This window comes from Indicator indicator, chromosome 16 (genome assembly GCF_027791375.1).
Source record: "Indicator indicator isolate 239-I01 chromosome 16, UM_Iind_1.1, whole genome shotgun sequence".
Classification (NCBI taxonomy): Eukaryota; Metazoa; Chordata; class Aves; order Piciformes; family Indicatoridae; genus Indicator; species Indicator indicator.
In genome coordinates, this window is record NC_072025.1 from 4495798 (window position 1) to 4520556 (window position 24759).

The window sequence follows — 24759 nt, forward strand, 5'->3', positions numbered from 1 at the left end:
AGTGGGGCTGCTTCTGGAGAAGAGAAGGCTCTGGGGAGACCTTAGAGCAGCTTTCCAGTACCTGAAGGGGCCTACAAGAAAGCCAAGAAGGGACTTTTTACAAGGCCTTGAAGTAATAGGATGAGAGGGAATGGATTGAAGCTGGGAAGAGAGAAGATTTAGATTGGATATGTGGAAGAAATTCTTTCCAGCAAGGGTAGTGAGATGTTAGAACATGCTGCCCAGGAAGACTGTGGATGGCCCCTCCCTGGAGGTGTTCAAGGCCAGGTTGGATGAGGCTCAGAACAGTGCGTGCAGCATGGACACACAGGGATGCAAATGGGGGCCAACAGTGTCTAAAGACAGTTTAGCCATTTATTCCTCTTACAAGGTTTATAAAATGTCTGAAATTATTAATAACGTCCTCTAAAGTAATCTCAATATATTGCAACACAGTGAAATCTAACTCCACCAATATCAACTGCCAAAACTGAAAGGACTTCAACTGAGTAAGTTCACTGGCTCAATTTAAAGTTGTCATAGAAAATACCACATGATGACTCTTTCATGCTATATATGCCTGCATTTATGGGACTGCCTGAACCCCATCACTGCCACTTCAACATATCTGAGACTGTACAGAAATGCTAGAGGCTGATATTCAGCATTTAGCATAAGGAAAAACGATGTAGCTGGGATTTGTGTTTGTGTCAGCTTTGCATCATAAAAGGGGGAAAAAAAAAAGGAAAAGGAAAAAAAGGAGGGAGAATAGAGGAAAAACAGAAGGAATTAAAAAAAAAAAAAAAGATGAATTGGAGAAAAAAGGAACAAGATCGAAATTTCCACTGTGGAACCTGTGTAGAGTGAATTCAGATGAGGCAAAACTCCATTTAAGATATTATTTGACCTTCAAGTGTATTAGCAAAATAGAATAGAAGTTTTTATAATTTCTGTGCATTAAAGATAGAAAACTGCAATTTCAATTCCTACTCACCTCAGAAGAATGAAATTAATCACAGAGAGAGAGCACCAAATCTGTCACAAGCAAGTTCATTATTTCTGTCTATCCATGAGCATGTGAAAAGTATCAGACATTAATCAGGCACAAATGATCTTTCTTCTGTGTATACAGAGTGTCTGTAAAGGACAGACCTTTTCAAGTACTCATGACATCAGTATGTGCAGATCTCTGCATGCACACTGTGCTTGTATCCTTTATAAAGCTGTCCTGTACTGAATTTTGTCAGCAAAATAAGGAAGAGACTGACTTCACTCTACCAGGGTTCCACAAAAACAAATTTCTTACCTAGCCTAGCAATCACTTAAATGATAGGGAAAAAAATCCCCACCATCCTCCCCCCTTCAAAGACCTCCCAGCAAAATTTAAAAAAATAATAATCCTCCTACTCACACTGAAGAAGCTTTATATCTATTAGGAGTTCCAGAGTCAGAAGAATCACCACCAATACTACACAGGCTACCAGGAAACTGTTGAGACTTGCACTGAGCAAAAATACCTGCCACACAGCTGCTCGTCTCCCACAGCACGGTTTTAGCCAGTTAGATCTAAGGAAATAAAATTAAGAGGAAAAACAAGAAAAGAAAAGAAGTAGTAGTGAAAAGGGAAGAAAGCTAAAGAGAAGTGAACTCAAAATTACATGTTCTGCTGTTATGAAAACACTCAGCAATAATGCACAAAGACTTTGCAAAACTCCCTTTTATTGGCTTCTTTACCAGAAGTATTTCATAAAAACATTCACCCTGGGGATCCTGCATGTCTCTCCGAGCCTCTGGAGCCTATCAGTATTCAAGTGCCTTCCAAGGCACTGAGTAATGCCTTGGAACCATCATATATACTCTTCTTTCTTCCTATCTTGCTGTTTTTCACGTTTTGTTTTGACATACATGCCACATTCACTGGTGTGAGAGTACTAAGCCACACAGGACTCTGCTACCTGCTTACAAACTGATGATGACGCTTTTCAAGAATTTCTCTGCTATTGAATGTTATGGTCATAAACCTTTATCCCTGTTCTAGTAAAAGACAAATCAGACAAGAACTGCCAAATCTGGATTGCAACAATCAGTCTAGGACATCATGGAAAAGTGTAATAGAGGTCTGGAAAACACCAAGGAGCTATTGCTCAGTGACTCCACAGCTACAAGCATCTTAGCAAATACACACAACCTGAAGACTGATGAAGGGAGCAGAAGCAGCTAGGAAAACCAGAACTGTGGAAGGAAGTGAATAAATCAGTAAGTGTTGCACCAGTTTTGCACTAATGCAGATACACATTTTCAAGTGAGTTGTTAAAAAAAAAAAAAAATCTTTTGAAAGCATTTGTAATAGAAATAAGTAATAGTAGCATTGATTTCAGGAGCATAAAGCCCACCCTGACACTTTTTTTTCCTCCCTCCTAAAATCCACCCCCAGGTTCACTTTGATACAGTACTGTACCATTTCTCATCATAGTGTTTTGTAACGCTTTTGTACTGGCACACCTCTGGAAGTTCTGATGCTTGCCTGACACTTTAAATTTTCAAAGCAGTCTAAATACGCATTAGCTAATAAAAAGCTGCCATGATTGATTAACTAGGGCATAAAAAGCTTCAGGCACACAGAATTGTGGTGCAGTAACAGCACTGTCTGAACTGAAATATCAATACAAAGAAATCAATGGTATACAAGAAGACGTGATGATACTGATCAATTTCACATAAGCAGCTCTAAAGTCAATAACTCATGTTACAATCAAACACTTAGAAAAACACCATAAAATATTCCCTGGCATACCCGCCCTCAAAAATGAAGGAGAAAGTGATGCTAAGTACTGATCAGACACTTTCAAGCAGCTTCTCAGAACTAAGCATATCAACTAAATACTTGAATTCAGGCTGTCTGATTATCTGACCTCCTCAAATGACTCTTAAAACTTGAGAGAAGATTTGACAAGTGTTACTATCAGGAGCTTGCCCTGGCCTGAATACAGAGTGCAGTAGGATTTTAAAGATGTATTTTTAAGATAGAAGAAAAAAACTCAAACCATCAGAATACAGCATTTTTGCAAACTTGATCTTTTAATTAATTTTATTTTATACCATTTCAAACACTTGTCTTTAATGAACCTGTTTATTTTGGGTTTGGGTTTTTTATTAGATCTTTCTAAAAAGAACACTAGGGATTAGTCTTATTTAAATAGAACGTGTTTCATTTTTAGTCTCTTCCTACATTTACCTTCCTTTTTCCAAAAGGACTGTCCTGTCAGCATTTTTATATTGCAGGGCAGATTTTTCTCTTTCCTATTCTCAAAATCATCAGTAGAGGGCCTAAGTACATTGCTTTAAAAACCTCTACACAGCCAGAAGTACCAGTAAGAATAAATCAACTATGATACTCAGCACACATTACACAGAGCCACAATAATCATTATTGAAGTCAATCATTACTTACAGAATGCAGTGTTATTCTGTCTGATATTCTGCTGATCCCAAAAAGCTTTTGAACAAAACTATCTGTTTATGACTGGAAAAGCAATCAACCTAAGACGCCAAGTTCAGATCAGCTGCATGTTTGCACCTATATATCACTCATAAAATACATAAATAGATTTCAAAGACACAAAAGTGCTTGAAATTTAAGCACCGAAAAACCACCCCCAGTTTCCTATCTTATTATCACTTGTTTATCATTTGTCCTGTGAATGGACAGTGACCAGCATCTTCACATCGCTGCCTAGCAGATTCTCTTCCCAGACCTACTCTAAGTCGTCTGAATCCACTGAAATTAACAATCACACTGTGCTCCAAAAGCAGTACTGAACAGTTTCTTTCCTAGGTGGCTCCTTAGCTAGCTAATTCCTTCCTACTTCTATACTTCTGTGTAGTCAGTTCTCAATCTTGTTTTGGGTTGTTGGGTTTTGATAGTCTGCTGTTTTGCTTTTGTTTGTTTGGGTTTTTTAACTTCTTATCTCTTGTAGAGGATGGACATAAAAGAAACTACTATCCAGCTATAAATGCATTCTAGATAAACCTGTTCACATGCCAACCACACTGATCTCTAACAAACAACCTTGCAATCTTCTTAGTAGAGTAGTATCTCTCTCTGCTCACATGTAGGAGCTCATTCATTCAATAGATGAGAAATCTGGTATCTGGGCAAAACAAATCCCTACCATAATTAGCACAGATTTAAACTTACCTTCCACAAATCCTGCCCGTTTTCCCTGCAATATTGCAACGCCACACTAAATTCAAAGCTCAGATTAGAAACCCAGTTACACAGAATCTTTCATAAAAAAAGGTAACTTATACAACTCCTTCACTCCAGAGTTAAAGAGTTTAAAAACCGATAATAATAAAAATAGAAAGACACCCTATTTTGTTCGGAGAATAAGTACAACTTCTTCTGGTGTCCTGAGTGTGTTGTTTGTGGATGCCATGCATTGTATGGATATTAGTACAACTTAGGACAACTTCATTGTGTTACTTCTAAAAGTAACTCAGTTACCTTGTCTCTACAACAGGAATGTTATTTGCCTTTCTTCAATGTCTGGATGAAGTAAATAAAGGTACTAGTGTAAGAATTTCTTGTTTGATGGTGATATAGGGCTGTAGAATTCTGTTATGAGACAAAAAATTTATTTAGTGGAATTTTACCAGGGCAATTATTTTTAAAAGATACTTTCACACATGGTTTTGTGGAAAACCAATCTGTCATCATCACTTCTAGTTTTATTAATAAACAGATTGGAAAAAAGAACATAAGGCAAAACTGGAAAAGGTTTACCATATTTGCTTGGTAAAGAACCACTACAAACAATTTGTTCAAGCTGTTAACAGCTGTCACTGTTTCTATTTTTCTGGTCTTGCAAACAAATACCCCAAAATCTGCATTGTATCTTACCCTGTCCTTTTCTTTTCCTTCTGGCTAAACACCAAGTGTTTGTATCTCACAAGCTGGCTATGATCAGAAAACAGAAGGATGGATGAGGTCCAAATCCCTACGTGAAGGACTAGAAAGGCCATGGTCAGGAAGTGACAGGAACAGAGAAAGGCTAGAGTAACAACACAAGATCTGGCTGAGACAAAAATGACAGCAGAACCTCACAGCAGGCTACCAGTAGCAGCTGCAGGCCTTAAGCAACAAAACGGAACAGAGAGAGCTCTGTGCCCCCTGCCTGGAGTTCTCCCACAAGTTTAGTTTAACTACAGAAGTTTAATTACTGAGGGCAACCTCATCCCTTTTTCTCCTACAAGTTATACTATCTCAAACTTCACGATATTTCTTGGAGGACTGCTACCAAAACTCTGCTGCTCCAACAGCAATAAAGAACCTTCAAGCTTTCTGCCTAAATTCACACATAGCCAGTTCATACCTATTTACTCTTGTGCCAGTATTGATCTTCAGTTTGATTATCTTTTTCCCTTTGTTGGCATTTTGTCCATAATGCATTTATACACGACAATGGCATCTACTTATGGAATTTAATTAAAGTCCATGCTTTTTTGTGAAACAGACACTCAGTGTCTATTCAGTCCTAGTAGTCTCTTCTGCATGTGAATATTGGCAACTAGAGAGGGACACAGCATTTTGGAATAGGTTTAATTACATGAATGCTTCTCAGCTCTTATCTGTCGTCCTTCATGTTTTCTAGGATCACTTGTGCCTGCTTTATAGATCTGTATCAAGTTGTCTGCTCACTGACATCACATGATTACCTGGTGTGTTACTCCTCTCATTAGAAAATTGCTTAGTAGCCATTTCCTTTTTATGCCAAGGTCTTTAGCCAAATATTAACATCATGCTCAAAACCAACATTTAAGAAACATAACAAAAGCCATACAAGGTTAGAACAAAGGCTTGGTGTACTGCCTCCAACAGCTGCCACATGCAGATCACAGAATCACAGAACATTAGAGGTTGGAAGGGACTTCCAGAGATCACCAAGTCTAAGCCCCCTGCCACCCAGGGCAGGCTGCACAGATGAGTAAGAGCACAGCAAACAGTGCTTTCCCTTAAAACTCTCACAGCATCCAACTATTTTCAACATAGCTTCCTTAACAAACGTGGTTTCTTAGATTCTATTTCGTAACTTGCAATAAATTTCTCCTATACAAACTTGCCCAAGCTCCCCTTAAGGCAAGGTAATCTATTAGCAGCCACACAGCCTTTAGAAGGTAGTTCACACTCTGCATCCTCTGTGGAAAAAGCAACTTCTTTTTATGTCTTCTGAACTGAGCCTTAATCTAGTAACGTATCCTAGCATCTCTACTGGGAGATGTGTGGAGGCATCAAACCTTGCTTTAACCTCTCTGTATGATCGGTTCTGTAATCTCAATCAATCTCACATTAGCTTTTTCTTTCTGAGACTGAAGAGTCGTAGCACAGACAGGACTCCAAAGGAATATATCACATCTTTTATCACTGTTTTCCTTTGAATCTTTTCCAGTTCCATTTTATGTCCCATATCCTTTTTGACAGGGACTAGAACTACACTCATGTTCAAGATGTGGGCAAAGCCTGGCCACACAGAGGCACAACAGCAGCCTCTTTTTATTCTCTACTACTTTTCCCGATGAACCCCAACATCTGATTTGCTTTCAGGCCACTGCTCAGCATTTAGCGGATCTTCACTGGACTCTCCTTCCACACTAATATTCCTCTTTTCCACATTTCTGCTTTGTCCTATTACTTACCCAGCTTTCAATTTCTGCACCAAGCTCTCTCTTCTCCAGCTTAGACTGTGTTAGGCCAGATAAATTAAGACCCATGTCATTTCCAGTCTCCAATAAAGAGTTTTGCTAGCAGTGGTGTGTGTGATACTACTACTACATTCCTACTCACAAAAAGTACTTGGGAAAAGCAAGCTCTGTTGGAAAAATACAGAAAAATCTACAAACCAAAAGAGTTTGAAAAATCACCAAGCTAGAAAATGACTACTTTTTTTACTTAAATAAGTTCTCTCTCTACCAATTAGCGTTACTGATAAAACACACTAGAGGGACACAAAGTATTTAGGTACTAGGATAAACACATCAATGAACTATTCTGGAAAACACCACCTAAAAACATAACTATGTGAAAGGATCTGTACAGAAAAAAAGATTTATCTGAACCACTGAACATCTCTGTAACACAGCCCAGAATTTCATATATTCTCTAGTGAAGAGTTGGTCACCTCACAGGTTCTGCTGTGCTGAATGCTCATGTTCTGCTGCAGTGCAGGTCTTAGTCTTGGACCACAGCACAGAGAGTGATACAGTACTGCACAAAGAACAAATCAGCACTACAGTCTCATTCACTCTATTTTGTTGTTAAGATTTTGTGCCTTCCTTCTGGATTCAAACTATGGCTGGCAGCTAAAAATAAATTTAAAAGTCTCTTTGGTAAATATAAAGAGCTTGCTCACTACCTGAAATAGTTCTGCCCCCCAAAAACCTTTGCACTTTATTTTGAGCTCAGACCTCATGTATCAACATCATGAGCTCTAGGAACTGCATGAGGTACACAGAACTTTTCACGAAAGGGACTGATTCTAATCATGCTGCTAGACAAAGACAAGAAAAGAAGGAAACAGGAGAAATGAGAGAGCCCAAGTAAAATGCCTCAAAGAGATCAAAATAAAAACTGAAATATGAATATGAAAACCTGAAAGAATGGCATCTGCTCGGTGGAATTAGAGAAGACAGGCTGAAGTAACAGACATTTTTTTCCCCCAGCATTCATTAGTGATTGCTTGCAACCAATTAAAAATGAAAAGCTCACAACTTTCCTGTGCCAACATCCGAACCTCTGTAAATATATTCAGTTTTGCCTTCCCTTCCCTTTCAATCCCTTCCTACAGTCTTTTTTCAGATACTTCTACTGTTTAGTGCACTTTCCATATGTGACCAGACAAATCAAGGATATGAACAGATGATCGTAACTGATTAAATTACAATGGTATGATGACTTACAGCTGATGTCAAGTGAATCACATTAGCTGTAGGAACTCCCAGCCCTTACAGCTGTTGATGTAGAATAGTATTTGAAATGATTGTCACATTTCAAATTTGCTTAACATATAGAAATTCCAGAGCTGCAATTTATCAAGGGACAGGCTCACTGCCTAAACGCACATTCACAATACAAAAAATGCAGCCTCTTGTGCAACTGTCTGTAAATTCTTTTAGAATTGTGAATGATATATCCTAACTGGAACTTGAGGAAAACACAGGAAGGAGAGCTTTCCCCTATCTCTACTTGTCTTTAGCACACATAGTTTTGTTTTTTCCCAATTATTCCTCACAGGTTTTCTTGGTCATTGATGCAAAAATAGAAGGAAAAAAGTAATTTTTGGAAAACAGAATACTTGATTGGGGAAACACACCCCCACCCCCCCCCAAAAAAAACAAACCAAAAATCCCCCCAAAAACAAACTAAGAGTGATACTTAAAGGTAATGCCTACATTTAAATTCTCCTTAGCTTTCTGGGTGATTAGTCTCCTTAACAAAACATTTACATACTCTTTTCATGCAAGCCAAGTTCTACCCGGACACAGCCTCTCCAATAAAGTCACAGACACCAAGAAAACCAGCAACTTCGCTGCTGATTTTTGTACACGAATATCACCTAATCACTTGCAGATACATTAGAGGTGTAGACCACATGTTCTTCCTGGCATCTGAGGAGTATTTTTTTTAATTACTTTTCCTAATACACGTGTCCAGCCTATGCCTCAGTCATTTCTGCAGTGTCTAAGCATGGGGTGCAGCGCAGAACAGCATTTGCTACAGACAATTCTAACAAGTTAACTGCAGGGCAGATCAGCAGGACTAAGAAGTAATGAACAGCACACTCACTTTGGTTTTGAGAACCAAGCTACTATTTCTTCACAGGAGCACTGTGAAGAGACCTTTTTTATAAATAGACTACTTATAGTCACATAAACCAAAAAAAGTGTTTTGGTTACATATTGCTGGTATTTATCAGAACATTTCCTTTTTCTGAAGAATAAGATCCATAGCTCTATTAACACCCAGCATCTCAGCCTCACTGTACCTAGAAAGTAAGCCAGAAGCAGGAACCTCACAAGCAGAGACCACAGGCACCTCTCTCCTCTCCAGTGCAAAGGTGGCAATGCCAGCCCAGTCACTTGATATTAGTGAGAATTCCATGCAGCGTAAACAACTTCCATCACATAAATCTTTGTACTTACCCTATTTGAGAAGTCTACAGAGGGAAAAAAAATTTTGCTTAACCCACATTAGAAGACAACATATTTTGTGTTTTGAATTTCTAGGAGGGTGGAAAGGTTTTCCTTGCCTGATTACCCTTTCACCACTTACAGGTGTACTTCAGGGACAAGCTTAACACACTGCCTCATCTGCAGTCTGTCCTTTGTTGCTTAGCACAGGAATCAGCTTTGTAAATTAAATTTCTGACAAAACCAGCCCACAGTGTTCATAGAACTCCTTCAAAAACACTGATAAATGGGAAACTGACTGCCCTGAGCACTTGATATGATAAGAGCAAAGACCCACAAAACAAAGACTGCACAAAATAAGATTTTTTTTTTCCTTTAAAGCCAGAGGAACATCAATTTACATATAGACTAAGAAAAGACAAACCATACATTTTCCTTTCTTTTTGCCTTTCCTTTTCTTTTGTTCTTTCGTTTCTCATGAAAGGGATAGCTAGTTTGATGCCATCTGAGAGTATCCAGGAGCAAAAAGAGGGCTGAGCTTGACCCACAAATTCTTGGTTGCCTATTAATATGGAGTTTAGTGAGGGAAACATTCTCTCAAATGAAACATAAAGCTGCTCTAGTTAGTAACCAGGTCAGTTTGGACCCTGAATACCTTCTGGCCTTCAAGGGGCAGAAGTTAGTGGAATGCCTTGGGTTGTACACAACCAAATCATTAAATTAGAACACTTCTTTATTGCCCACTCATTCATCTCTAGTCTGATATGTCTCTTGCTGCTCTGTGTGTAGAGATGGAAACTTAATATAGACGAAATGTGACAATCTGTATCAGGAACTAAGAATTGTAGGTAAATACATTGAAAACCACAAGGTCATGGACAGATGCAGCTTGTAACAACAACCTAGCCTTTTCCAGGCACAGAGATGTGCCAGACACTGCTGCTGCAGAGCCTTGCAGTTAGAATGACTATAACTTGCCTAGACCAGCTACAGGTCTAGATGAAGACAGCCAATAAGGAATATGTACAGGTCGTATGAGATATTGGCACCTTCTCTGAAATTTTCAGGAAAAAGTATACAGAAGGTAACACTTGAAGTGTGCAACAAAGGCAGACTTGCCAGGGATGGGAAGATGAGCCCTGCATCACCTTTTGGCACTCTGGCATTAGCAGCATCTTCTGCTATCTCCACCTGCAAGCCGTACAGCAGCAGCAGGGTAACAGCCCTTCACAGTTACTGACACGGATGCTGGCAGAAAGTACAGGGACTTCACACTTTCTGCCATCTCCTGTGCTGCCTTTCCCACAATACTCTCTTCATACAGGAGGGAGACGTAGCTGTCAGTTCCTGCACCAAACTGACCTGACTCACTCCTTCTTACTCAGGTGGAAGGCAGTCATATCTAACAATGCAATGAGAAAGAAATGACACCACATTCATAAACCCAGACACATTCCCAACCAAGCCATGAGGTATGGGGACAAGATTTTCCTTTTGCTGCTGGGCTTTTGCAGCTCAGCTCTGCTTCTAAATTTCACAGGGCATCAAGTGCAATCAGTGCTTCTGAAAGGAAGAAGCCACGACTCCCATGAGGCAAATGCAACCCTGGGGCTCAGTTGAATATACCCAGCCAAAATGCACCAAGACATACAAACTAAAGTTGACTTTTCTTCAGAGAATCCTCTCTAAAGCTGGGAGGTCTGGATGGCACCTGCTTATTTCTGTTCAAACTGATAAACCCACGAAAGAAGTCTGTGTGAAGGAAGAATTTCTCCGATGAAGAAAAGAATGACAAGCTTATTTGCACACTTAAGACTGCAAAGCTGCTCAAATGAGAGATCTGTGCAGTTTGGCTCAGTGAAGAATTGAGCTTCAGATCACAGAAATCTATAAAAACACATATTTGAACCAAACTGGTATTTACTCAGCACCAAAATAGCCTGAGGGTTACACCTGCATACTCAAATTAATTTTCAAGTGCCTCTTTCGTTAGGCATGCATTTTATGTTACAGTTGTACCACACTTGTATAACCTATTTGAAATGTATTTCCCCTTGTTTAGAGTAAAAACTTTTGGGAGATGTCTCATGAAGTCCAATTCGGAAAGAAATTAAAGGCAACAGCCTTTTCCACATACTGCTTCCTGACTACCACACAGAATACCTGCTGAGCAGAGATAAAGTGGGTCTCTCTGCTTATTTCAGAGCACAGGCTAAAAACACATTGAGCTATTAATAAATGGAGTTTTATAGAAAGCTCTTAAATGTCTTAATCAATGACAGGTCTATATGACTTATTGTGAAGTGTTTTTAGATAGATGTTACTGACAGTGGAGTTATATATATGTTCAGTGTGACACACAACAGAACAGTAATCACTGAACCAGAGGAGCAAAGCACAAACACTCACCTAATCTCTGTCTCAAGTGATGTTAAACTAGAGTGTTATCACTCCTGACAAATGTGTCTTCTTAAAGGCATGTAGTGATCGCAACTCTATTGCTCTTCTCTACATGCATACCAGTAGTCCACCCCAGCCCTTCACTACTCTCATTATTCTCTTCTTTGCCACAATCCAAGATTTTCATTTCTTGTCCTAAACATCATGGAGATCAATAACAGTATCCTCTTCCTCACTGAAGTCCCTTACAGGTTCTCCTCACAGTCTCTTTGTCACATATTCTCACTGCCTTCCTCTGGATTCTCTCCAGTTGACCTAAATCTTTCATTAAAAATTTTGTACAGCAGTCCACCTAGTCACTTCAAGCATGAAGCAGGCATAAGGATGACTTCTAATGTTACAGGACAACAACGCTACACAATCTGACACTGGGTTATGTTTGGGTAAATGTTATGAACTGATTATGGTCTTTTATACCATTAAACTGGAACAGTTGTTCTACAAAACGGGAGTAATAGGTACATACGTTATCAAAGACAAAGCTGTCACATAAGCAGACCATCCAAATCAAATGAGTGTTTGAAAAGTACATGATCTGTCCAGGAATCCACAGCACCAAGGCATTACCTCTTAGAAGACATGCAATCAAGTACAAGAATCACAGTAGCCAACTCTTGCCACCCTGAAACCCTCCTGAAGCACCTTTCACAAAGAGCTTGTCTGACAGGCTAGATATTTGCTCTAGTTTTCCCTGAGAGAAGGCTTCCAAGACTGGTTAAGTAGCAGCTATGAATCACTCAAAATTCTAAAGAGCCCTAATCCAGCACAGATTAGTTATATTAGAAAAGGTCACTTCCATCCTGTGACAATAGATTTAAAAAGAGCTTGAGGACAATCGGCTGCACTTCTCCAGCTCAAAGTTTTCTTTTTGCACAAGCCATGAAATTCCTATAACCTATAACTACAGAATAAAATTCTGTCCCTCATACTTACCCTTCTCTTTGGTATTCTTCATCCAAATTTGACAAAAGCTGGGACCCAGCCACAGACAGATCAAGCGCAGCTAAAGGCAGATCTCGATAAGCAAAATTAACAAGCTGTACAGGAGCAATGCTTTTGGTCTCTTCTTCCACTTGTTGTGAAATTATCTCAACTTCTGAAACACCGCCTTCTATTGTAGGCCTGAAAATGTAATAAGTAAAATAAAACTCCCTCCTTCTCTCTACATGCTCATAAACATATAAATAAATACAAATAAATCAGCAAGCAAGTAAAAATAAGTTAGAGAAAAGAATGTCACAGATTCCTAAAAAAACCCAGCAACTTGAATGACTTTTGGAAGGTCATTGAAGGAGGTGTTCTCATTGAGAGGACAGACCAACTCTCTCAAACTCATCTCAAGTAGATCCCACTCCAATCAATAGAAACCTTGCAGGTAAAGAACAGCATTTCACTCTGCTGAATCTGCTTCAAAAACACTAAATATAAATGGATATGTTATAAACAAATAAATACGGAAACCATGTATGAACCCAGAAGACTGCGTGTAACTATGCCAACTCAAACCTCACTGCTTTGTAAGACAGCAAGTGATGAATAGCTAAGCTTATTAACCATTACATGCATATCAACTGCTAATTAATGGATGCAGTTTGACCCCTCTTCTGCTCTGCATCAATATTCAAATAGTTTTGATGACAAGTGACTATTTTATTCAATTAGAAAGGATCATTCTGCTGCAAGTTATTTCAAATTAATTCTGAAAGGAGAACCACAACTCAGAAGAATTGTGTACTCCTCTCTAAAGATTATCTTAACTACCCTTATATACAGCTCTACAACTGAACGTGTATTCTTTTACCACCCCACTAACAGCAGTGGGAACTCCATGCAGGTAAAACCAGAGATTATGCAAAACCAGAGTCTATGCATATGTCTTCCACACTCACAACGTAAGTAGGATATTACTTATCTAGAAACTCAGTCTTCATTAGTCAGCTATTATGTAGTGCACGTGAGGGATGACTTCATTGAGGAGAGAGCTTGCACAGCACTCCCCAGCAGGGAATGATCCTTTGCAGTACCCAGTGAAAGCTGCTTTATTCCATTTGAATCAGAGGAAGTGCAAGTACAAACTTCTCTAAGCTTCCAGCCGCAAGAGCTTATTATCTTCTGAAGAAATTTCAGGCTACTTGTCAGAGGTTTTCAACAGCAGGTTTGAAGATACTCTTTTTCCTTAGGGATTAAAAAAGTGCTTAGCACCCAGTTTCCCTTCTGACTGCAAAAGTTGCATATATGATTTTGTTTTAAAGAAGCTTATTAGAATCTTCCAGCTATTCAAGCAACCTCAATAATAGCCTTTTTTTCCCTTCAGAAAAAAAGATGAATAATTTAGAAAAAAAGTCTTAATTCATATATCTCATACGTCTAAGGATGAGGGTGAAAGAACTAAAATGCTATGTGAAAGATTTTATCGGCCAGAACCTCACAATCAGACTAGCCCTTTCGGATGGAAAACACTATTCCCAAGTTTAAGCAAGCTAATTTCTGCCAGTGCTACACAAGAAAGTAATTTTAAAAATTGGAAAAGGCTGTTATAGCTCAAGTATTTGGCAGGGAAAAGCTGCAACTGTGTCATACTATGGCAGAAAATAGAGGAAACAGGAAATACTATTTGAACAACCTAAAGGCTTATTTCATATTATGCTTTGAGTAACTAATAATATAAAGTAATGAGATTCTTCAACTTCCAACAGAACTGTATTCCTCTGTAAACAATCAGAAATTAGATAGCCTAGAGAGGAGCTAATTTTAGCATGAATTTTCTTTGATTTTCACCTTTAGTGCCAATCTATGGACATGTACCTTTACAAGTCCAAGCAGGTTCAGTCTTGCACAAAAGAGCATACAGTGATCCAATTCCCATTATAAAGGTGAAAGGAAATGGGCTGCCTTCCCTCTCCCAACAGTACTTACCTTCTACATTCTTAGACAGACTAAATGACAGACATTGTCCAATTTGACTGAAAAGAAACACAAACCACCAGACTGGTGCTGGCAAACACCTTTGAATAGGTTTGGTGCAGGGAACAAAAAAAAAAAAAATCAAATAGATCTGAAAATAAGGCAATATCCTAGTTTTTAGCCACTGGCTGTTAGCAACACATGAGACATACTCACAGTATTTATGGGTTTCCTGCTAATTCACACTCTTTAGAACTGATCAAAGCCTACTAATCCTCAAAATATCAACTCTTCCTTAGAGTAATGCTGATAAAACCCTCTTTATACCACAACATCATTCTCTTACACATAGCAACCTGTTGCCTTCTATTTAAAATAAATCATAACCATCCCCACATGGTACTTACTGAGGATTGGTCATGTTGAAGGATGCAACTGAATCAGCAGAAGTTCCAGCATGTAACTACTTTCAGCTGCTTTGCACAGCTCTAGCCTTGCAGCAGTAAGTCTCTGTGAGAAGGAAAACAAAGTCATCTAATACACAGTTTCTTGTCATGCTGTAAATTTATCTAGAAATTTTATTTCCCCCATGATTCCTTTTCAAAGTGGCTTTATTCCCAGTTAATTCCTATGTCTTAAGGAGGCTGTAAAGTTACAGTGCATTTACTTAGACACAAGGACACCTGCTCACATATATACTTCTTTAAGAACAAGTCTTGCTTTAAACCACTAGATTGTGAAGAAAGATAACCAAGATTAGAGAATGGCAGGGGATTTTCAAAGAAAGCTCATGGCTTCAGGAACACCAATGCTACTGGAAGCCAACTGAGTTTTTGTGTGGTTGAGGCTTTTTTTACAATTTAACACACTTTATAGAGATGAGTATTAGGGTTTTGTTCTCCATTTTTTGATTTGAACTGTGTTCCTGACTCCCTTTCCTATTTAAGAAAGTCTCCTCTGAGAATTAACTAATTCACATTGTCAAGCCTTCTAGATGGGCTGTTATCAAGGTGATTATTTTGATCAACAAAACCCACTAACACATTTTGAAAAGGCGTTGCATTTGCTTGTGACAAAACCTCTGTGCTGTACCTGGACCAATGCATGGTAAGCAGAATGTAAGAGAATGAAATCTGATAGACAGTTTTTAGTATCTGTTAAAATATAAACTGGAAAATACCATAAGAAACAAAAACTCTTAGAAAAAGATCATGAGAGAATGTTAAGGCTACAGTCAAGATTATATGGTAAATAAACTTTTTTTAGCAGCATAAGAATATATTTTTAATTAAACAGAAATAATCATTAGTAAATTAGAATATTAATGACAAGAACAAAAAAAATACCATAATGAAAAATGCTTCTCACAGGCTGAATTTAGTCAATTATTTACATTGGAGACATACAAATGTACCAATGGTATGACCCTTAAGAATCACTTGATATCAAATAATGAAATTGAACTTACATCTTTTGTAGAGCCATTTCCAAGGCTTTATTTCATGTCTTGTAATCTTATAATAACATAAAACAGTCAGTGTATTCTCAGATTTTCCAGATAATGTGCCTAGGTATGCAAAAACAAAGGGTCTACAATGTGATCACCTTCCTCATATAGATAAGGCAGCCAAAAGCAGTTTTTAATTGCTTGTATGAAGAAACAAAACATGACTGACTTCAAAAAAAGAAAACCACGTATCTCCTAGAAATACACACATACTTAATTTATCTATAACCTTGTAACACTTGTAAAGTCGGAGTAAGAAGCAAACTCTTCTCAGATAAACCTTTCCTGATATAGCAGAGACTTCAATATGTATTTGGTATCAATGGGAGTCTCTTCCCTGGCCTTTGTACACCCTGAATTATTTTATATATTATAACCCTAAGGCAGTGAAATAAGAAAATATTTGCCTAAAATCACGCATGTTTAAATCACATATGGAAGGGATTTGGTGACTCTGTTTCTATGACAATTGGTCATAGCCAATTGCTACACCTACCTGTACAACAAAGAGAATATTTAACTATCAGCCTTGTTTCGCAATATTAGCTTCCCAATATTTCTCCTGTGGTTAACATTTTCCAACAGTTTCCAAAACAACCCACTTGTAATGAGAAATTTTACCCAAGTCAAGTGCTCTAAGCACTCAGTCTGAGAAAATGGTAAAGGTATGAGGTACTGCACACCCATCTTGTGATACTTGAGAGACTGAGAATCCTGTTATATAACTGAATTTGCAGGCCTGGGGAATAAAAAGTAAATGGGGATAGATTTATTTAGAAAATGGAAATAAAACTGATGAAAATGGGCCTCAGAGGACCAGCACACAGAAGCAGGTAAGAGAATTTCTTAACGCAGTAAAAAACTAGCCATTTATTTGGAGACAGCACAGTGCTAATACTAATAGTTTCCCTCCCAAAGGAGGTTTATAAAAAAAAAAAACAATGACAAAAAATGCAAAGCTAGACTAAAAATTCTTGTGTTTTAATCTCAAGATTTCGAGGGAACGTAACAGTGTCATAACAGTGAGGCCAACAGCACCACAGTTTTTTCACACAGGAGATGAACACAAAATACTCACATCTCCAAAACTCATTCAGCCTATTTTTCATTGAAGCTGGGAATATATCCACATTAATACAGAATTCTGTTTCACAACTAAACCAGATCTGACCAGTGGCAACACCAGTAAGACAGACCTGCTCCCTCCTACTGGAGCTGGCAGCTCTTCAGATCATGTTTGCTCACCTTCAGGACTAAAGGAGACACTCACAACCGGGCATATAGCTCTTCTGATAGCTCTGGTGACTCCACAGGGAGCAGAGTCCAACTGCCTCAGCTGAAGGAATAGTTACCATGACATAAGGCGCTCACAAAGGTTTCAGTAATACAATAAGAGACCTGAAAAGACATAGAGGAAATCAAGTTTCCAAAGACTCAGTGGAGCCTTCCTGAGAGAAAAAGTTACAAAAGTGAGTAATTTCTGGTGTGGATGACTACTGTATTAGCTGAGTTAATGAATTAAAAAACAAAGTAGTTGATGTATAAAATAAGAGGGCAGCATAAATGAAACCTTCCAAATGGATGTAACACATATCTATCTGTATCCTAAAAGGGATTATTACTTCATGTTTCTTTCTGCGCTTTATGAAAGCAACAGAAATGTCCTAACATATACTGTTAATTTGCAGAAACGATACCTTGCCATCCACTCCACCTCAAGTATCTGCTACATTCAAGACTTCCATTAAAAAAAAAAAAAAAAAGGCTTTTATAGCAGCATAAGCCACTTTCAACTTCTGCAGGACTTCTGTGCAGTTGAGTGGTGTTTCAAGACACCAAGGAACAGCAGGGAGATTTTACTGTTCTGCACTTATCTTTATCTTTCACTTGCATTCCTACAGAATGTAGTGTAGGCAAAGAACAATGATGTGTTTCTCCGCCCTACCCACAGAGATGGGCAGAGAGCAACCTTTCTGGTATTCCATCCACTACCCAAGTAGAAATTTTTCCATACAGCTCTTTCCATACATATCCCACTCAATGTTCAGTACACTGAAAAGCCTCATCTTCCTAGTCTCATCTAAGGTAATTAGGTTAACAGTTCTGAGGATGCTTTGGTTTGCTTCACTTCTTGGAACCAAGACCAAGGTACATGCTGAATTGCCATGTAAATGTGACCAAATCCCATTTTGTGAGAGTTCGGCAGTTCTACTTGTTCTGTGCTGTTTTCAAGGTGAGATAGCAGTATAAGGAACAGTTTCCCAAGTTAAATAGAATAAGTTTAAATAGGAGATATAGAAGAAAAAAAATAATTGTTCCAAAAAGTTTCTAGTGCAAGCTTTGAAGTGGCATAAAACACAAAAGCATCCACTGGGCTAAAATGACTGACATTGTTTTGTATGTAGCAGAGGACAGTGCAATCTGATGGAAAGTGTGTTTCTGAATCTGGTAGTCTAGTAACCCTGCTTAAAATGTGTGGGACTGCTGTTCAGTTCTCAGCTCTTCACCCCTTTGCAGTAGGTGAAGGAAGCTGCACTCAATTCACTGAGGTGTTTCTGAGTTAAGTCCTTCATAGGACTTAAAAAGTGCTGTACTTGCCTTCCAAGCCCTTCAGTTTTCCCCTCTCCTTTGTACAGGTATTGCACATGCCAGTGTCTCTCAAAGCTTTTGCAAGGTTCACTGTGCTGGATTATGATTTTGTTCACCCCCTCCTCTGTGGGGGCATTGGCAAGCAACTGCTTCACAGTTCATGGGTTAAGCTCAGAACAAAGCAGGTGGAGATGTGGGGCCATGCACTATAGTTGAGCAAAGGTTCATCCTGCTGCCCTTGCCCAGCACACATCCTGCCCAAGTTAATTTATTAATGTTTAGATCAACTTTCTATTGTCAGTCACCACACCTTAGCTGTAGCTTGCTAATAAGGAGATAAGTCCAGCTTAAACAACACAAAGCACAAAACACGGTTTGGAAAACATACATTAAAGAGTAGCATGTGAGGGTACTTACACTCTAAGCTAGAAGACAGGAACAACCAACCAACAACCCCAAATCAAAACAAAACCCCAAGAACAATGTAGAAAAAAAAACATTCATACTCCACTTGTGCAGGAAAGACATGACTTTTTAAGCATTGGTTTAAGCACAGCCTTACAAAATACGTGCCACAAGGCAGTGGGCCCAGTTGGGGGTGGGGAGTAGGAAACTGGTTTAATTTAAGCCCTTTGTGCCAAAGCCTCTGCTATCCTGTACCCTGTTTAGCTGAGCTGAAGTCAAGACCATGTGGTCCAGAACTGTTTGTTGCGTGTGCACAAATCCTGAAGAGTATTACGAAGCTGTAAACTCCTGTACAAAATAGAGACAGTAACTGAAACGTCTGAGGATGGCTTCCCTGATACTGGTCACAGGACAACTCAAAAACTAGTTCTGTCAGCAAAATCAAGAGGGTAGGGCAGTGCACTGCAGGCACAGCTACAGAAACAAACAGTATGGTGGAGAGATCCTTAACACCAGAAACACTCATATCAATAATGCGTTGAGCTCTGGCCATTGACAACATTCCACTGGAGCAGGCACCCAACCTGGAACGGCTTAACAGATCAGAAAAGGGGCAGAAATGAAAAAGTCTTCCAAGTGCTTTTCTTCTCCTTCTGTCTCATGCTGGAGCTTTTTATTCTGAATCTAGTATGGGAAATGGAATGTTGGTTTCTTTTACAGGGAAAAAAAAAAAGTTCTTTTTCCAGTCTATAAATCCAGTTCTCAGGTGCCTACTAGGCAATCCTGGGGAGAGACCCAGTAAAAATTGAGAAAGAGGGAGTAATTTGAAACAGGAGTAGGGAAAACGCCTAACCAGATACTACCCCAGAAGCTTTCAAAAATAAAGGGAAAATGTGATTGAGGGGTAGCTACATTTAGCTCATTAACTATACTAGCCAAATTTCTTTTTTGATTCACACCACTGATATCACCCTGAGGATCAGAATGGACGTGATGTGGTCACTCATCTCTACTAGTGCAAATCGCATCTCTCCAAGAACTGAAACTAGGCTTCCTGGGATCACAACCTGCCAATTCTCACAACTGGTTTTGGTCTAACCTCTTTGTGAGAATTTCAACCAGCTCCACACGTCTGCATTTAGAAAGTTTTATTGGTCACATATGTCAAGACTGCTTCCTTCAGAAATCCTGAAGAGGAAACCCCGAAAACCTCCTGCAGGAGAGGTCTCAGCACTTCCTTGCTTCACTTGAGGTTGCACAAAATTGTTTGGGTTTTTTTATAGATACATCACATTAAGGAAAGGAATGGGGAAAAAAAAAAAAAAAAAGGCAAACCCCACTCCACCACAAGAAAGGTTATTTAGATTGGAAAAAATTAGGCAATCAGAAATTAGGAAATGGCAGATTTGAACTTGCTCATGCAGCCATAATTCTATCCCCTTGTGGGGCGATCCTGTATGCTGAAATTAAGCAAAATGATGTTTGGGGAATCAAAAAAGGCATGTAATCACATGACTAAAGACTGTCTCATCTCTAAGGATAGCTCACACTTGCTAGAGTTTAGACAGGCCAAAAAAGAGGAAAATAATCTTCTGCACAATCAACATAATGTCTGTGCAAATGAATTATGATCATCAGTTGAATCTTGAACTTTTAAGTACTGCATGTGTGGACTGCAGGACAAATAAAACTAGTGGGAGAAAGCCTTTAGAGAGGACCAGACCAATACAAAATCCCAGGAGAGCACAGTCAAGCTCACCCTTTACCAAGGAGCTTGCTGATGTGCAGCGCATGGTACTTTCAGACAGAAAGATGTTTGATATGGTCATGAAAAGACTGCACTCATGCATACTCCTTCCCTCTTCACCTAGAAACTGAGGAGAGAGGGCATAGTCTATATAGTGTCTACAAACAGAGTTCTGTGAAATACAAACACTCTAACATGAATATATCAGTACTGCCCACTTCCTGGTATATTGGCTCTGTTGCAACTCAGTTGTTCTGATCCACTACCAACATTTCACAGAGAAGGCACATGCTCAGGAGGTACTGCAGCAATCCACAATTTAGCTAATTCTGAAGATGTCAGGGGGCAAAGAAAAGGTACTTCATCAGATTGAGGGCCTACTGCTTGCCAAATTTTAACTCTCTGGCAAATAACAGGGCCACTATGGCATCTCACAAATCTGGAATAACTGATTAATTATCAAGGCTATGCAAATGGTTTGCTCTTGACTCCTTAATAAAGAAAATGCGTAACATGAAGATTACTCATTTATCTCTTACCCTGGAGTGACTTTCAGCTTGCCATTTACCTTGCCATTTTACAAATTGCCCCCATTTAGCTTCAGTAAATTGTTCTCTATTGAACGTGGAAGAAAAAAGCCCCAGAATGAGCAAAAGAGAGCAATCACATATTTAAAATGTCCCTTTGAAGTTTAGGCCTGCTAATAGTAAAGAAAACCAGAGGAGCACACTTGGTGTTTCACATGCACATTAGGAATAAGGCTGCCAGCTCACATGAGTTTACTGGGTGTCTCAACATGTCTTCCTCTGCTTATGGTTCCACCTGCTGGAGACAGTACTTCCATTTGAGAAAAAGTTACATCAGACCTACACATACAAAGCAGACTAGATGTGGCTCCTATTGAGATGATCTCCATTTACAACCAAACACAAGGATACTAACTGGGACCACAAGCTTAGATAATAGCTCCAACAGGATTCTGTGCTGATACTGCTTCTGGGCTCACAGTTGGAAAGCCTGGTATTAGTTAGCTTTTGTGATGTGCCACTGCACATGTCGACAGGAACAGGCCTGGCATCAACAGTTCCATTGGACTGAAAACATCTGTTTTTTTTCCAGTCTGAGAAGCTAAATGACTCTAGGCTCAGCCAGCATGTGGTTAGAAGATATTTGCAAAATTTCATAACATAAGCACCCTCCCAACCCAAAGGAGCTATTTTCTTTTGTGCCACAAATTCCGGTTCTCAAAAGGAAAAAACTATAAATAGCTCCGGTCTCCCTTGGATTACATTTTAAACCCAAAGTAGGATTTATATCTTATTGGCTAACAACTTGATTTCTGAATTTTAAATGTTTGGGCATGACACTAATCTAACAGAGCCACATTAAGCCAAATTATTACTACTGGAAGCATATCAAGTACCAGTTTAGTTTCACCAATGTTTGATTTGCTTGTGTCCATCAAGAGTCAACTCTTGGATTTTGCTTCTAGTACTAGAATTGCAGTGAAAAGCTACTAATAAGAGACCTGCACCCACGACTTTTCATTTTCAAGCCAAGCCAGATAGGTCCCACCACTCTTTAGAATAGTAAAGAAAAAAGTATACAGACTTTTCACCATGCTAGAATGAATGGGTTTAGTTCTACATAGATACCTGGCAGGTCTTCACTGATTAAACTGCAGTTAATCACATATGCACTTCATTTTTGCAGTCTGTTAACTGTTTTTGAGGTAAAAATACAAGTCCATTTGAATTCAACTGCAAAATGTATTCAGACAGAGCTGGACTTTCACTCAGGCTTCTAACACTAGTGACACAGTAACACAAATACATGGGTTAAGCTGCTCTGAGATGTCCCTCAGCACAAGGTATGTCTCAATTCAGGTGTGACAATGTCAGCCTGTCATAGGGTTTACTTAGTCATGTGGAAGTACTAGGGTTACCCTTATTTGCCACAAAAATGGTTAAAACTTACTACATTTTAAATTTCCATCCACAATATCTGCTGCTCATCTTGCTCAGAGGTCAACTTTCTATTAAATATAAGCTTGAGTGTCTGCCCTTACCCCTTAAGATTAATGTAACTTTATGTAAGATTGTAATGTAATGTAACTGTAATGTAAAATTGCCTTTCAGCCATTAGACTTCAGCCTTAAGACTCTTCCTCAAGCTATTATTTTCTTTAGATTCCTATGCCTAATAGATTCTGGATTGAAATACTTTCAGAAAAATTTTAAAGTATTTCCTAATTTTCTAGAGGAACTAACATCAACCAAAACATGTAATGCTCACAACACTACAATAAGAATTGGGGAAAAGCACAGAGAAAGCCTTGTGAGAAGTTCTGGGCATTTATTTAATCTCTTGGAGCCAAGGATTTCAATGCATCTTACCACTTACAGCTCTGTGATGCCCCTAAACATGCTGTTTCTCTATAAGAAGACTGAAAAGAAAGCTCTTTAGAACAATTCATCCTCTCATAATCAGCAGTACAGAATCAAAACCTAAGCAGACTGGTACTAAAGTCAGTCAAACGATGAACAATTCAAAAACATCATCTGGAAGGAAGGATTTCATCCCAAGAATCAGCTATACTACAAATATATTGTTGAAAATATTTATGTTCTGTCACTCCTCTTAAGTATTATGGGCAGCCCCTGACAAAAGACAGTAAATTATATGGACTTATGGCCTTACTGTGTATTTTAAAAGCAAGTATATAGTATTTCTCCCATTGATGTGAAATACTCTTCTAAACAGTGCTATGCTTTGTAGCTTAGCTTTTGGAAACAAATAGTCCAACTGTTTTGATTGCAAATTTACAAATAGTTGCAGCATTTAATCCTGGTGATGCAGATGGGGTAAAACTCACTCTGCATGAGCAGATAGCTAATAAAATTTTTGAATTCACATCCTATATGGTACTTCAGATGAAAGTTATTTCACATAGTGCATGCAGACACAACAGTTTTACTGTTCATAGCTGGGAATATCTTTCCTGATCACTGGGAGCCTAAAATGCAGGATTTAACAGCCTTATCATAGCATCCAGCATACTGATAGTTATTTTAATATACCATTTAACTGTAAAACCCTGGCTCCCTCAGTGGGTGATGGAATGCACTTATCACATATTATAGTCAGATTTCTGCCACAAAATACTGATAGTGAGGGACTCTGTCCGAGCTGTGAGTAAGCAAGCCCATCCCTGACAGTCTGACATCTCACAATCTGGAAGTAGCAGCCCACAAAATGCAGCCATGTCAACTAGCCAGTAATTTTCATGCTTAGCAGCCAAGTCTGCACCTGGCCTCATCACTCCTCATTAAGGTCTAGAAGACATCATCACTGAGGAGACACATAGCTAGCGCATGTTCAAATCTGTCCAGATCGCCTGCTACAAACTTCATACGCAAAAGAACAATTCTTCTCACTGCACCTGGAAACAGGATAGCAAATGCTTCCTCTTTGTCCCATACATTATTCTTTTTTAATGTATAAAAGGGAAAGGCAAAAATAGGAACTTGAATGATTTCTGCAAAAGTATGCATTAAAAACATCCCTATTTTTTGGAGGAGGGTTGGGCTATACGACCTTTAAAATTTCCTTCCAATCCATCATGCTGATTCTGTGATTCTATGAAAAGTAGCACAGCAACAAGATGAATGAAAAGAGATGGGACAAGATCTGGTTTGACACCTGCTGCAGCCAAATCCCAGGATATAGCCTGGTAAAAAATTCATACAGCAAAAAGTCAACACCCTGGTCCACCAGGACTTAGTTGAATGTAAGACTACAAGTAATACACTTCATGAACAGTTGCTCTTTTACTTCTGTATTACACACCGCATTTAAAGTAGGTATTTTTAAGCTTAAAAATTGTATGTTTATTTAAAAATAATAATTACAGGCACTACCCATACCTACATACACGCTTTGGAACTCTGAAGCTCTATTTCTTTCTACAAAAAAAGAACCAA

At 38.8% G+C, this 24759-nt stretch overlaps 1 protein-coding gene across 1 annotated transcript in view; it reads right to left on the reverse strand.

The window, feature by feature from the left end:
- Nucleotides 1-14950, reverse strand: part of TMEM266 (transmembrane protein 266) — a 59485-nt gene extending 44535 nt beyond the window's left edge. The window contains exons 1-3 of the mRNA XM_054387795.1: nt 14937-14950; nt 12559-12747; nt 1391-1545 (exon numbers count right to left, since the gene is read on the reverse strand). Coding sequence (XP_054243770.1) covers nt 1391-1545; nt 12559-12747; nt 14937-14950 — 358 coding nt within the window. The remainder of the gene's footprint in view (nt 1-1390; nt 1546-12558; nt 12748-14936) is intronic.
- Nucleotides 14951-24759: the final 9809 nt, after the last annotated feature.